Source organism: Ambystoma mexicanum, chromosome 2q (genome assembly GCF_040938575.1).
Source record: "Ambystoma mexicanum isolate Mex_15411 chromosome 2q, UKY_AmexF1_1, whole genome shotgun sequence".
Lineage (NCBI taxonomy): Eukaryota > Metazoa > Chordata > Amphibia > Caudata > Ambystomatidae > Ambystoma > Ambystoma mexicanum.
This window is the reverse complement of record NC_090924.1, coordinates 1,303,525,074-1,303,539,560: the sequence shown is the minus strand read 5'-3', so window position 1 is coordinate 1,303,539,560 and position 14,487 is coordinate 1,303,525,074. Positions and strand designations below refer to the sequence as shown.

At 47.2% G+C, this 14,487-nt stretch overlaps 1 protein-coding gene across 2 annotated transcripts in view; it reads right to left on the bottom strand.

Moving 5' to 3' along the window:
* Positions 1-14,487, bottom strand: part of CAPN7 (calpain 7) — a 578,129-nt gene that overhangs the window by 27,862 nt on the left and 535,780 nt on the right. For both annotated transcript variants that reach the window (XM_069648744.1, XM_069648743.1), the window contains 2 exons: positions 8,190-8,320; positions 7,038-7,130 (listed from right to left, as the gene is read on the bottom strand). In XM_069648744.1, coding sequence (XP_069504845.1) covers positions 7,038-7,130; positions 8,190-8,320 — 224 coding nt within the window. The remainder of the gene's footprint in view (positions 1-7,037; positions 7,131-8,189; positions 8,321-14,487) is intronic.

The following is a 14,487-nucleotide window of genomic DNA, read 5'->3' as shown; positions in this document are numbered from 1 at the left end:
GTGTCTCCTTAGGAGAGTAACCTGTGCGAGAGACCTGCCTGCTGTCTCTGCGGTGTCCAGGGTATTCTTTACAACATTCTGATTGGCAAGTATGCCCTCCGAGACAATGGCGAGAAGCTTGGCTCTGGTTGGTTCCGCAACCTCTTGAAGGCCTTCCTGGAGTAGGTTCCATTGGGCGTCGACATAGCTTGCCAGTAACGTCCTGTTATTGGCAATCCGGACGGTATAGGCCGCCGCCGCCGTAACCCGTTTGCCTAAGGCATACAACCTTTTGGACTCCTTGTCCGGGGGTGACTCTCCCGTGGCAAGGAGAACCCCTGCTCTCTTGCGAGTGTTGGTCACCACCAACGAGTCTGGGATTGCGTGTCCTTTGATATAAAGCGGGTGGGTGGGGGAGGGTCCGAAATTATTTTCGACCCTTGGGTCCATAGCCCTAGTCTGAGCGGGTGTGGGGCCAGCCGCCTGTTTCCAGAGCTCAAGAGAGGGATAGACTGGCTTGCCGGAGGCTTTTCATTAATAATGTCCTCCGTGAAATCTTGTTCGGGCAAGGCTTCAAGCGTGGCAATTTTAAAGAATTCCGCTGCTTTATCCAACACGTTGTTGAAAGCCATTTGATCATCCACTGGGGAAGCTTGTTGAATCGGGGTGGATGGTGGAGAGTCGAGGCAAACGATATCAGAGTTGTGATCGTCCTGCTGGGTGTCCTCCCAGTTGTCCGTTGCTCCTTGATCTTCCCCATAGTTGTCCATAAAAGAAGACTCCTCTTCTTCTGTATAGATGTCTCTATACGTGTCCATCTTCTTGATAGTCAACCTGGTGTTGGACATCTAGGTGTTGGACATCTTGTGTTTGAGGGTTAGGGTCTACCCGAGCTTTTTTCGGCGGAGGTTGATCAGAAGTTCTGAAAAACTGCTCCAGCTAATCCATACACCCTCAAATTGCTCCGTGGTCCACTTGGATGACCCAAATGGACCTAGCTGAGTAGGAACCGTGTTCTCCGCCCTAAGGCGTTGAGAGGATCTCCTCAGGGTACTTGAGAGGGGTACCTAGCTTTCTTCGTAAGAATCTTCGGGATCGTCTTCCAAATCAGTGGAAAACTTTTCGGCGGATTGGCCAATAACTGTGGGCGGAACCGGTACTAGGCCCACCGCCGTAGCAATCCTATTGATGCTCTTACGGCTAGTCACCGAATCTTCGGGAGACAACGCCTCCGATGATGTAGCAGGTTAACAGTGAAAATATCTTCCGCGGCTCCAGAAGGGCCAGCGGCTGGCTTCTCTGGTAGAGGCCTACTCGTAGTTTTCGGGCCTGTACGGGCCTTGGAAACCTTGGAATCCGTCGAAGTTTCTTGTTCTGAAACTTCGGTGCATGTAGTTTGGGGAGTAGCGCCCTGTTATGTTTGTTATGCCCAGTCGTCACGCGCTGCTGCGGATGCGGGGAAGGCTTCGGATCAGACCGATCCGTGGGCGCTGCCGAAGTTTCCGGTGGACCCATTGGTGCTTTCGCCTTCTTCAACGAAGTCGTCGAGGAGGGCGCTTAGATTGTGTTTTTTGTGCGGTGCGATTGTACGCCCCTGTCACCGGGTGTGGTCCCTGTAGCAAGACCGGAGTCGAGCCTGGAAGGGTCGGGGACGGGCGTGGCGGCCCTTGAATAGTCCGCCTCAATGTCCATAACTTCCGCGTTGGACGTTTGGTCATCCGATGTACCCCCGCCACTTTCGGCTGGTGTCGCGGCAGGGGAGGGAGGCTCCACGCGTGACATTCCGTACGCGGCCCACCGCTTCAACCGGCGCTCCTTAAGGGTTTTAGGTTTAAGGAGTTTACACGCCGAACACCGCTTTTCGACGTGCTCTAGGGGGAGACAAGCGTTACACGACGTGTGCTCGTCTTTCCACGGATATCTGACCCTGCACACAGGGCAGAATCTAAATGGAGTCCTTTTCATAGCAGAAGGGAAGGGTGACCAGACCAAAAAGGAAAGCAGTGGAAAAGAGGAAAGACATAACAGTATGGCAAACCCCGAGCCCACTCTGCCTATTGTGTAGGCCGGCCAGAAGGCCCGACCATGTGGAAGTCCGAACGCCGGATCTTAGGCGCTGGAACCCACAGCCGTAGACGATTCCCCCGTAGTCTTCGTCGAAGATGTTCTTGATGGGTGAAGTGACTTAACGGCGATTAAACCGACAATTCGGTAAGATAAACAATATCTCATGAAGAGCTCTGCTATAGGGCAACCAGTTATCTGGGTGGAAAAAAACAATCTGAGGGACCTCGGCGCATGAGGGATTTTGGGTACTACACACGTCACGATAGGGATAGTGTTTCAGACACGCCTATGCCGACGTCCCCTTTCGGTCCCCGAAAGACAAGATGCAATACTCCGCGGTTACCACTGGATGTCAGACCATATGCACAGCATGTGATTCTAAGCAGATTAACAAGCATCAGAATGATTATGATTCTTGTACATCATGGGAGAAGACCAAAGCGCCTGATCTGTGAGGTGGGAAGCCTGATTACTTGACGAATGGAGAGCTCTCTATTATGGGAGGACAACAAGTGAATTATTAGGTGAGTAGTTTTCAGTGATTGTAACAAGAGCTATTATTGAGGAGAATGGGTTGAAAATAAAAATGTGGCTGTGTCTGATACTGAGTTTTAATGTTTTTTCAGACAATTGTTGGATTTGTCTGTCAGTCAAGACTTCATTCACAAAGGAAATGAAAGATGTTGTATAGAGTTCGACATTAAGATTTGTCATCACCTGCATCACCTCAATTGATGTTATGAAAGAAAGAACAAATCACAATTGTTGTGAATAAGAAAAGTGGGAGACTGCCCCAGCATAGTGTGACTTGTCCAAAACAATGAGGACATTGTAATATACATTAAAGATATGTTTTGACTATGGATGTTCAATTTGATTGCACTAGAGCACTTTACTAACATCTTGAGCACAGAATAGTATGTTTTTATGGAAAGGTGTTTAGATTTTTGTATTGAATAAAGAATGGTTTTTACACAGCTTTGGTCCAAGTTGTTGTTTGAAATATTCCACGTTTGGAATAGTTGATGTATTGAGGACTCTATGTGATTTTCCAGTATCCCCCGTGTTTGTTATTTAATATAACTGAGACTAAGTCAGTTGCAGGTTGGACACTTGGGAAGGGTCTTCAGCGACTCCCACGGGACATGACCAACTGGGAACCGACAGTGCAGTGCGCAGCAGCAGGTGGTGCTGCAGCTGTGTCATGAAGGAAGGCGCGAAGTAATCAGCACTTTGTACCATGAAGAAACCTGCGTGCACTGAGCAGGACTTAAAGGTCAAGTGCAGAGACTATTTATAGGCACACCCTAGGAAGGAGCATGTCCTCAGAACAGGATGAGGTCCTGATGGCACCTCGTGGCAGGCTGGGTAACTGCATGCAAACCTACAGTAGGGTCAGAGGAACCTCTCCCACCTAGTCGACCCATATGTAAAATGTCACTAGGTCGGGAAGGCTGGGAGAAAGTAAATGCCCATTCTTGCCCGTAAACGCCTTCAGGGAGGCTGGAGGAACTAGTTGGAAAAGATCTTCCCACTGTCAAAATCTGGTTTAGTAGGCCATCAGGGAACACATGTAGCAAAGAAGCAGAGCGCATAGTCACAATCTGACGTGAGGCACTATAAGCACAAGGAATGTGGGACAGAGGTGAAAACACAAACTCTGCATGACACATATCTTGTAAACCTTGGTCTGTTCTTTTATCAGTGGGTTGGTCCAGAAAGAAAAACAACAATAGATGTGTTAGGAAGAACAGCTGCCATAACAAGCTCAATGCCTGATATAACAGGAAAAAGAAATGATGGTTGGAGTAGGGACCTTGTGCAAGGGAGGTCCCAAGAGAGGTGAGGCTGCAGTCAAGCATGCACATTGTGCTGTTGTCTCTTTGAATTGTGACATTGTGAGCTATGCTCAAGTCCCATCCCTTAAGTGTAGAAGAAAGGAGATGGGGCATAGGAGTAACCTGTACCAAAACAAGTGTACTACATTGATATAAATATGACAGAAATCAGATATGACACTTGGATAACTTATTTTTTCCATTAAATTGATGCTAATATTCAGTGCATCTTTGAATTTGTTTTCTGCCACCACTTTTGTGTGGACATGTAGTAGTAGTAGTAGTAGTAGTAGTAGTAGTAGTAGTGGTAGTAGTAGTAGTAGTAAAACACTTCAGCGCATGGCCATAAAAGTAGAACAATGAGAAACAATCATAAAGAAAAGCAAGTTACAGAATTAAAAATATCAATTACAGAAATTGTCCACCTGAAATTGGCAAAAAGGCAACCCAAGAGCTTCAGCAAATCCTAAATGTCGATCACAACTGGCAGACCATGGTCAGATTCATTACAAAATATCATTAATATAAATAGATTAAAACAATCAATTAAAAGACAACCAGTAAGTGATATGCCAATTAAACAGTATATTTCCTTCTTAAGCGCCAGGCTCTTTTAAAAATTGCGACTGAGCATGGAGCTCACATTTAATTATTTAAAAAAAGCTTAATACCACTACAATACCCTTTATACAGTACTTTCGATAGATGGGGACAAGCCACTTAGACTCCTATAAAGGGGGCAGAGAAACAGGACGTTTTTAAAAATCTTCACACCCTTTCTCACAGATTTTGTACACTGCCGTGTGTCTCCTCTGCCCCAAGAGTTTATGTCCGATGCAAGCAGGAGTATCCTTAGTCCAGCTTTAAAAAACAGGGTTTGTCCCTCCTTATATTCAATAAGCATTAAATACTTGTGGACATGTAGTACATCTGCTTAGGCCTTGCATTTCTCAATTTTCTAGAGATGCCATCATTCATATGCTTCTTTTGAGATTCTAGTGCTACCATACCAAGTAAGTGAAAGGTGTTTAAGAGGTCCCTGTTGAGTATCTGACTTGTGGCTTTTCTATGTTTTATACTAGTAGGGAGTTGGGGGAGCTGACACATCAGACAGCAATAGTGCTTTGTGGTGATGCTTTACCTTGTGCCAAAAAGTAGACTTTTTTGGTTTAAAGAGTCAATGGTTTTAATAAATTTGTTTCTGGGAAGAATGACGAAGTGAACCCAAACAAGGGCATGGACAGGTTGTACTACTTCATATCTGTTGACCTTCTCCCGTACAGCATTGGGTTACTTGATCGACTAACCTATAGTAGGTTCAATGTGGTCCTCATAAAGTGGCTGACAGGCAGGACTGGTAAAGGTGGTCACTCTGTACTGTAAGCCCGTTTGACCAGTTTATGATGGGGAAAAAGGGCAGGAAGAGAGGAGCGAGGGGAGTAGAAATAATGGGGTTGGGAGCTCAGGGTGAGGGGACAGGAAAGGGGAGCAGCAGTGAAGGGAGATTCAAAGGACGATCGCCCTGACGAGCAAGAACATGGTGAGGTGGGTTATTCTACACCGGGCAGATCCAAGCAAGCCGAGTGCTCAATAATAATAATAATAATAATAATTTGGCATTTATATAGCGCTACGAACACTCAGGTATCTGAGCGCTGCTTATTATTACCCACGGTGTGTGGTGCTCATTTATCGACCTCGGAAGGATGAAAGGCTGAGTTTGGCCTTGCCGGGATTCGAACCTGCATCAGCAGGCTCTGCACGGATGTCAAAGCGGGCGTTCTACCCGCTGTGCTATCGGACCGGCTTGTCAATGCTTCAAAAGATGCTCCTCTATTCCTCAGTTTAACTTTTTACCCATCTCCTTAGAAGAACTGACTGAGGTAGTGGCACATTTAAAAACCACTAGCTGCAAAGGAGACCCATGTTCAGCTATCATCATTAAAACCTGCCCCCCACCTTTGCTGGCTGCTAGTCACAATTTTGTCAATGCGTCAATGCCTCGCTCCTAGAGGGGTCTGTGCCGGAAGACCTCAAACAATCATCTATTGATGAAAAAAACAGGTCTTCCTTTGAGTGATCATCTAAACTATAGGCCTATAACCAACACTGCATTGTTATCGAAGATCTTAATTCGGGTTGCTTATAGGCAAATTGCTCAACATCTTAAGAACTTTCCGGTCCTTAATTGTCGACAATCTGGGTTTATAGCAGGTAATAGCACTGAGACCGCCTTATTGGAATTGAAATCCAGACTTCTTGAGCGGATGGACAGGGGACTCTATTCTATGCTCATGGGCCTTTCTAGACGAGATCACGTCACTGAGGCCAGAAGAGCCTTGCATTGGCTACCGGTGGAGGCGAAAATTCGTTTTTGCCTTCTCGTGATTACATATAAGTGCACCATGTGTGTTATGACAGTCTATTTTAAGGACCTTACTGTGGCTAAGACTTCCAGCAGAGTCCTTAGATCCAATAATTCAAATCTACTTATGATCCCTAGATGTCAATCCAGGAAAACAGAAAAGGGGGCATTCTCAGTGGCCGCCCCCTCGGCCTTGAATGAACTTCCGGCCGATTTTAGACTTCTGAATAAGCTCAAACCAATCAAAAAGAGATTGAAAACTTGTTTTTTTGCCCAATAACGATTCAGCCGCTTCTCTGACCTCTACTTCGGCCTTCCTATGGACTCTGTATGGACTGTCTGCCTTTTTCAGCGCCCTCATGCCTATGGGTCCATTATGTGCTATATAAATTAAAGTAAAAGTATAAAATTCTTTCAATTTCAAGTCAAGCATTTTGTTTTGATGGAAACCAGATGGTGATGAACTACATCTTTTCTACATTACTTTACAGGTCGGTCACCTTAAAATGACGATCACGGGACGTGGAAAGTTGATACATTCAGAATGGCCAAAAGATACAGAACCCTCCTCCATCCATCAGGAGAAGATCAAACCACATGGAGTCTGACCGTAGTGTATGCAATGATAGCATTCAGCAAAGAGGGGATGAGATGGCTATTTTTTCCGCAGGTCAGCAATTGTTCCGAAAGCAGTATAACCAGCTTGCAAAATGTCTATTCTTCTGCTAGACAGAGCAGTCGATTGGCAATATGATAGAACTAAAATTAAAGAACACAGCCAAATGTACCTGTAGTCTCCACTGCTCTTCTTCTGGAAACCGGAGGGACCGGGTTCTCCAACCGTAGAAACAGCGACTACTTCAAAGCCCACACTGTACTGCCTGCAGTATGGAAAAAGGGCGATGTTAAACAGTAATTCACTGAGATTCTTCAGTTAACCTGCCCCGCTACTGAACTGAATTTCTATTCCTTCCACACAAACTCTTGCACATACGTGAAGGCTAATGGTTATGATGTTATGCAAGCCTGTGCTTTGCGTGGTAACACAAAAATATAAAATTGCACAGTGCATAAATGTGTGTACCACTTTCACTCTGAGGCAAAAGTACAGTTTACCCTTATTGAGTTGTGAATTCACCCATTCCTCCATGGGTGTATGGAATGGCAGCTCTGGCCTTTGTATGGATCTTGAAGGTACCCAGACAGGCTGGTGCAGACCCAGACTGAATCCATGCTCTGAGATCTGGCCACTCCCTCCTCCCACAACTGTCAGGTTCAATGGGTTGTACTTAAAGGATTTAATCATGGCATACCTTCTCAGCATAACTTTGGAAGTGGCCAAGGCTCCACATACAAGTGATGCCCAGGAACTATGCCATTTCTTATGATAAAGTCCCTTAACCTGGGATAAGCATGTCTCCCATTGGCCTCCTTGAGGGCCATACTTGTGTAACAAGAGCATGCCAAACAAAAAAGGCAATTGCTTCATTTCTATTGGAAATGACCAATCCCCTGGGAATGTGCTACTTTATGAATTTGTGGACATTAAATGAGTGCCCCCCCCATCCCCCCCTTCGCATTACAGAGCTAGATGCCTTTCATAGATAAGTAAAAGGGCAGCACTAAAAGAAGGCTAAAACAACTGTTGCACTGTGTGTAATTTCTAGAACAAGTGAATGAAGTGTCCATGTACAAATAACTTGCTTGCTATTGAGTCTAGTCTTGACATCTTTCATAGACACCACCACCATGCTCGTGCACATGTTTTCATCCGTATTTGGTCATACAGTGTACTCTAACTGCATTAGAGTCATCAAAACTACCATAGATAACCAATACCAATAAAGCAGAAAAAGAACTGGAAGAAAAATAATGTGATGAGGGCCAGACAAAATAAAACACCAACAACATTTAAGATCCAAATAACACTGTTCACCTACCTGGGTCCTCTCAATTCCATCAACAAAGGGCTTGCCTTTTCCAACTGGAACTGAAAGATAGGATTGTTCTTGTAGGAATCTCTGAAATTACCGCAGCCACCAGCACTTGGCCCTTTCCACTGACCATTTACCTAAAATACAGATGTCTCCTTTACAACAATTGAAAGTAAGTAGAAAAGACACATGAAATATATGTCAGCTCATTGCAGGTGGATTAGAGGGTTCTGATGCAAAGCCAAGTAACCTATTCCCTACATAAATATGGGAACTACCTGCAAGTGCTCTGCCCATCGGATAATTCTGCTATTTTGGTGGGTAGCAGGTATTTTGCTCGTTCCAAATTGAACGATGGATGAAGTGCTCATCAGTAAATGGTGGCCAGGCTGAAATGGTAGACCCTTCAAAATGCTGACCTATCCAACTGATCACTTATTGAACAGCAGGCACCCAAACTGATGAGTATTTCTTGGTGGGAGGGGTTGTGGTGAATGCGGAGGAGTATGCATGTAAAGTGGGGAGATGGAAGTGCTGGGAGGGGTTGGCAGTACAATGGAGTGCAGGAGGAAGGGATGGGTGTTATGGGGAGGAGTTGAGGGTCGGAGGAGGTTACAGCTCTACAGGAGATCTTAGGGGGTGGGCTAAATGAAAGAGTAGAGGTGGGTTGGAGTTCTTAGAGGGAGGGTAACTATCAGGGTGAGTTGACAGAGCTGTGGGAGGGTGTGGTACAACACGAGTAGTGAGTGAGGGAGTCTGAGTGGGGCAATAGAGGATTAGGGAAAGAGGACTTCAGGGGGAAACCCTTGAGAAGAAGAGAACGGGAAGGGTGTTGGGGTAGAGGTAAAAGCACAGAAGTTGAGGTCGAGAGATTTGTTTTGGGAGAGAGGGCGAGCAGTTGCATATGTCAACCACTTTGTGTCAATCAATATGCACCCGATCACAGAAAATAATCGGGGTTGGGCAGTTGGAGGGGTGGCCAGATGGAGTCAAGCAAAGAATGACACTTCCACTGTTTCAACAATTAAAATACACAATCTTTTGGTGATGTGGAATGCGCAACTTGGCATGGTATTTTTTAAACTGTCATTTTCTGGGGACAATGATTAGATTTTGCCCAGAAAATTGTAATGCAAGTTTTAAAAATGCCAGGTTCTAGTTGCTCCAGTGAATCACATTATGTGATTATTGATGTGTTTAACTGGGGCATGCATGGCTTTGTATTCTTGAGATTGGCATAGTTTTCTGGGGGCAATGTAGCTGCCAGCATGATAGGTTAATGTGTTTTAGTGCAGTAGCTCGTGCATGGCTTTGTTTATACTTTATAGTTTTTGCTGGTGGGATAATGTTCGCTGCATTAAGGCCGCCATCCTCCCTCCAGCTGAATCATTCGGTCCTGTCCCCATTTTCACCGTAACATTAGTGCCTGTATGTGCAGATGGCGTTTCTGTCCTGCGAGTCACTTGCTGTGGGGGTTCAACCTCTACCAAACACCCATTCCCCCAACCCCAAAAACCTATTCTGCTCCGCAAAGCCCCAAGCTGCCTCCTCCACCTGACCCAGTCTCCACCTCATCCTGACTTACCTGTCTCTGTTGCCCCCATATATCTCAGCTTACAACAAACTGGTCTGCCTGTCAGCTCACTGGCTCTCAGTATGACACACAGCATTTCTGGCTACCATAAATCGATATGCTGACAGGGTGATGCAACGTCAGTGATTTTCCTGCTGGGGCACTCTTGCCGCTTGCGGGGGGTATTCTGTCCCCTGCCCCCCACCCCACCCACGAAATTCCTTCAAAAGTGGCAACCTGCTCCATGTTGCAACACTAAATTCTCGCTCTGCTGTCAAACACTCCTCTGACATCTGCCACCTCCTTGAACTTCTGGACCTTGATATTCTTGCTCTTCCTGAATTAACACTGTATAAACCACACAGGCATGGTTTAAGGACCACTCTGTCACAAGTTTTGACACACTTCTCCCTGAAGGCTACAAGATCCTCTCCATGCCAAGGCACGACAGGCCAGGAGGTAGAGTAGCCTTGACCTTTCCTGAGTGGATCCATGTTTCCATTATTCCCACTGAGGTCTACTCCTCCTTTGAATGCGTGGTCTACATGATCTCTCGCTCGCCTGTCGCCTCTCTTACACTGGCCACCTTCTATCGGCCACCGGGCCAGTCCGCCCTCTTCCTCTCGGAATGGGGAGACCTGGCTTCTTCTCTCCTCTTCTCCTCTTCCCAACTCCTCCTGCTGGGGGATCTTAACAGCTATCTTGACTCTCCCGACTCTTCAGGGCCTTTCCGCAACCTGTGTGACTCCCTTTCTCTTTCCATTCTAACCTCTGGTCCAACGCATACCGCTGGTCACACCTTGGATGCTCTCCTCTCCACAGACATCCCATTCTATATTCCTCTCACCACCTCACTCTCATGGACTGATCATTCTTTTTTCTCTTCTCACTTGAAGCTCTCTGCTCCTTTAGCAATGGCACACCCTACGCCACCTCCTGCCTTCAAGGTCATCCGACCCAGGAAAAGAGTGTCAGTGGCTGCCTTTGCCTCCACTTACTCTCCTCCTTCTAGTCCTGCGGCTGACTCCCGCCCTGAAAGAACCCTCTAACTTTCACTGTTCCATCTCCAACACTCTTGACATTCTTGCCCCTGTCATGAGGGTCCGACTGAAGCCTGCCAAAAGTGCAACTCTTGGTACGACTCTAATCTGGCTGCCCTTAAACGCAAGTGCAGAGCAGCGGAACAAAAATTGGGATCCTCAGGTGCACCCTCTGACAAACTGGCCTGCCGCCTTCTTCAAAGGCAATATAGACTCTGCATCCGCTCCAAGAAAATAGTCTACATTCAAGCCTGCATCTCTGCAGCATCTAACAACAAAGCCGAACTTCTCAAAGTCTGCAAGGAACTGGCCAACTCTACTGCGGCCGCATCCTCCACTGCACCAACCCAGGCCCTTTGCTCGGCCCTGGTCCCATATTTCACCACCAAAACACAGGACATCCTGTCCTCTCACTTCTGCCCCCCACTCCTGCACCAGCATCTCTTGGGCCCTCTTCGGAAGCCCCCACACCTCACCCTCTTCTGTCCTCCCTCTCCCCCGTCACACCCGATGAGGTCACTAGACAAGTCCGGTCTATGAAAGACTCTTCCAAACCGGTGGACCACTGCCCCTCCAAAACCATCAAGGACAATATTGACACTCTAGCTCCACCCTTGGCCGACCTCTGCAACCTCTTTTTCGCCACTGGAGTTTTCCCCTCTCTTCTAAAGCACTTTCTTGTGCGCCCTCTGCTCAGAAAACCTCTGCCGACCCTTTAATTTCGGCAAATTATCGCCCGATCTCCATCACCCCTTTCCTGGGAAAACTCCTGGAGAAGCTGTCTATCCCTCAACTTACCCTCCACAATGAATTTGCTGGTTGTCTCCATGACCATCTGCCTGGCTTTAGAGCATCCAGAGGCACAGAAACTGCTCTTCTGAACACCCGTGAAGATCTGCTCTCAAATCTGGACTCTAACTCTCCCTCTGTCCTCATTCTTCTTGACCTCTTTTCTGCAATACGGTAAACCATAACATCCTTATCACCCATCTCTGTGATATCCTGGGCATCACAGATCAGGCCCTGGCGTGGCTCGCCTCCTTTCTCTCTGCCAGGTGGAACTTGGGTCCTTTCTCTCCCCTATCACTCTCTCCACTTGTTGCGTCCCCCAGGGATCTAAGCTATCCCCCTGGTTTTTCAATATCTACATGGCCCCCTTGGCCCACAGGATCTCTACCTTTACCTTTAACTTTCAGTCTTATGCGGATGACACGCAGCTCTTTTTCAGGCTACCCTCGGCCTCCTTCTCCTCCTCGCTCATCCCAGACTGTCTATCCGCAATTTAGTCTTGGTGTGCTGCTAACGATCTCTGCCTGAATGCCTGTAAGACAGAGATCGTACTCATTGGGACCCTTACTCCCGCTTTCCCACTTTCCCACTGGTCGGCCTCCCTTGGCCTTGCGCCCTCACATACCAATGAGGCAAAAAATCCAGGGGTCATCTTCGACTCCACTCTCTCTTTCTCTTCTTACATCTCAGACATCTCCAAAAAGTCCCACAACCAACTGCACATTGCAACAGGCTCTTTCTAAATGTTCCTACTTCTACTCTCCCTCCTCTACAACTCGTCCAGAACAGAACTGCAGACATATCCTTGGCCTCAAGCCCTCTTCATAAATACACTTCCTCTAGAGTCCTCCACTCGTCCTCCTCCACCCTCTGCAGGTGAGCCGCTTTCACAAACAGAGATTTGGGGGTAGATCTTTATCCTCTGCAGGTGCCTCCCTGCCTCTCTCCGTCTTGAGCCGGAACACCTTAAGTTCCGGAAACTCCTCAAGACCTTCCTCTTCTCTTTCTCCTTCCCTCTCCCTCTCCCCAGCAAACCTTTGTCCTTTTTCTCTCCTCCCTCCTTTCCTCTCTAACTCTGTTAAGTTTTTGCTGACTGGTTGCCTGGTTCACCTCTAGAGCCTTACAGGTCCCAGGCTCCCCCACCAGTCTTTTGCACTTGCCACTAGGCCACTGCACTATGTTCAGCATTACTGCACTTGCCTCCGGGCCGCAGCACTATGTTCAGCATTAATGCACATTCAGCTTACGCTCCATGAGCGGTGCAACCTCTCTGCACTTAACCCAGGGCCCTGCTGACTGGACTTCTTCTTTCCTCCAGCCCCCTTTCCTCGCATCTCCGTCTGTACGCATGCATGACCTAAATGTACTATGACTAGTTTGTCTGTCTGTCCTGTCCCCGCCACCACCCTTTTCCTTGCTTGTCCCCCTCTCTAGCTTGGTCGTAACTGTGACACTTCATGCACGTGCACTAGGAGAAATGCCGTCAGGCCTAGTATGCTAGTTTTATTTATTTATTTTAATTCTTGATAGAGCGCCAAATTGCCTGCAGCGCTCACGGCGCACACAAAACAAAACAAGACAAACGATCAGATACAGTCAAAGAGTCTAGATCAGAGAGGAGCGAAAAGAAAGCTAGGGAGCAGTGAAGAGGTGAGTCTTCAGATTCTTTTTAAAGTCAACCAGGGAGGTGGAGGCCTTGAGGTGAGGGGTAGAGAATTCTACAGGATTGGAGCGATGATATTGAAGTTTGTCTTACCAAATTTGGCCAGGCGAAAGCGAGGCTGACAAAGCATAACCTGCCCGATTGACCTGAGTGATCGTCCTGGGACGTATCGTTGAATACATTCTCTCAGATAGCTGGGTGCAGTGGCATTCAGGCATTTAAAGAGTGTGAGTATCTTGAAGGAAACCCTGTGCCTGATAGGAATCCAGTGCAGTTTGTTCCAGTGATAGAGTACCTCCTTTGCAGGCCAAGCACAGCTCTGACCGTGCTGTTTTGGGGGGTCTGAAGGGCAGTGATATTAGTCAAGGAAGTGCCTGCCAGGAGACTATTACAATAGTCAAACCTTGAGTTAATAAGGGCGGCAGCAAGGAGAGACATATTGTTGACAGATAGGAAGGGGCGCAGTGAGCCAGGTTGTTTGTTAATCCAGCCACAAGTGGTGTGGGTTTTAGCCACCTGAGAGCGCACAGAGTACAGCGTCAATGGTGACACCAAGCGTCTTTACGATTTGAACCACTGGGATGGACACATTGGCAATCGAAAATGATGCATAATCCTCTGAGAGATTCCTTAGCATGTGACTGGAGCCTGCTATAAGGATCTCAGTTTTATCGGCGCTCAAGGCAATGGAGTTCTGACTCAGCCAAGTATGAAAGGTGGAGTAGATAGCAGAAATGGCCTTTCAATCAGCGGAATAAGAGCCTGAGAGTTTGGGGATGACCTGGGTGTCATCTGCATAATTGGTATACAGGACACTCAGGTCATAAAGCAGCAGATGAATATAAATACTGAAAAGAGTGGGAGATAAAGAAGATCCCTGGGGAACACCCTGTGTGAGCAAAGAGGGGGGTGGACGAGGAGTCATGGATGACGACTCAGCCGTTGCGGGGGCCCAGAAAGGAGGCAAGCCTTTGTGCGGTTAGCTTGGTACAGTCAACAAGGGACTCCAGCCTGGATACCAGAAGCTTGTGGTAGACTAAATCGAATGCAGCAGAAAGATCCAGCAACATCAGGAGTGCTGGGTGGTCGCGATCAATAATAGATGCCATGTTTGATTTTAAATTAAGCATGGCGGCCACGGTAACCTGATTGACGAGGTTCTAGAATGGCGTTGTCGTCAATACATTTTTGTAACTGAAGATAGGTGACACGGTCCATTACCTTCAGCAAAAACAGGAC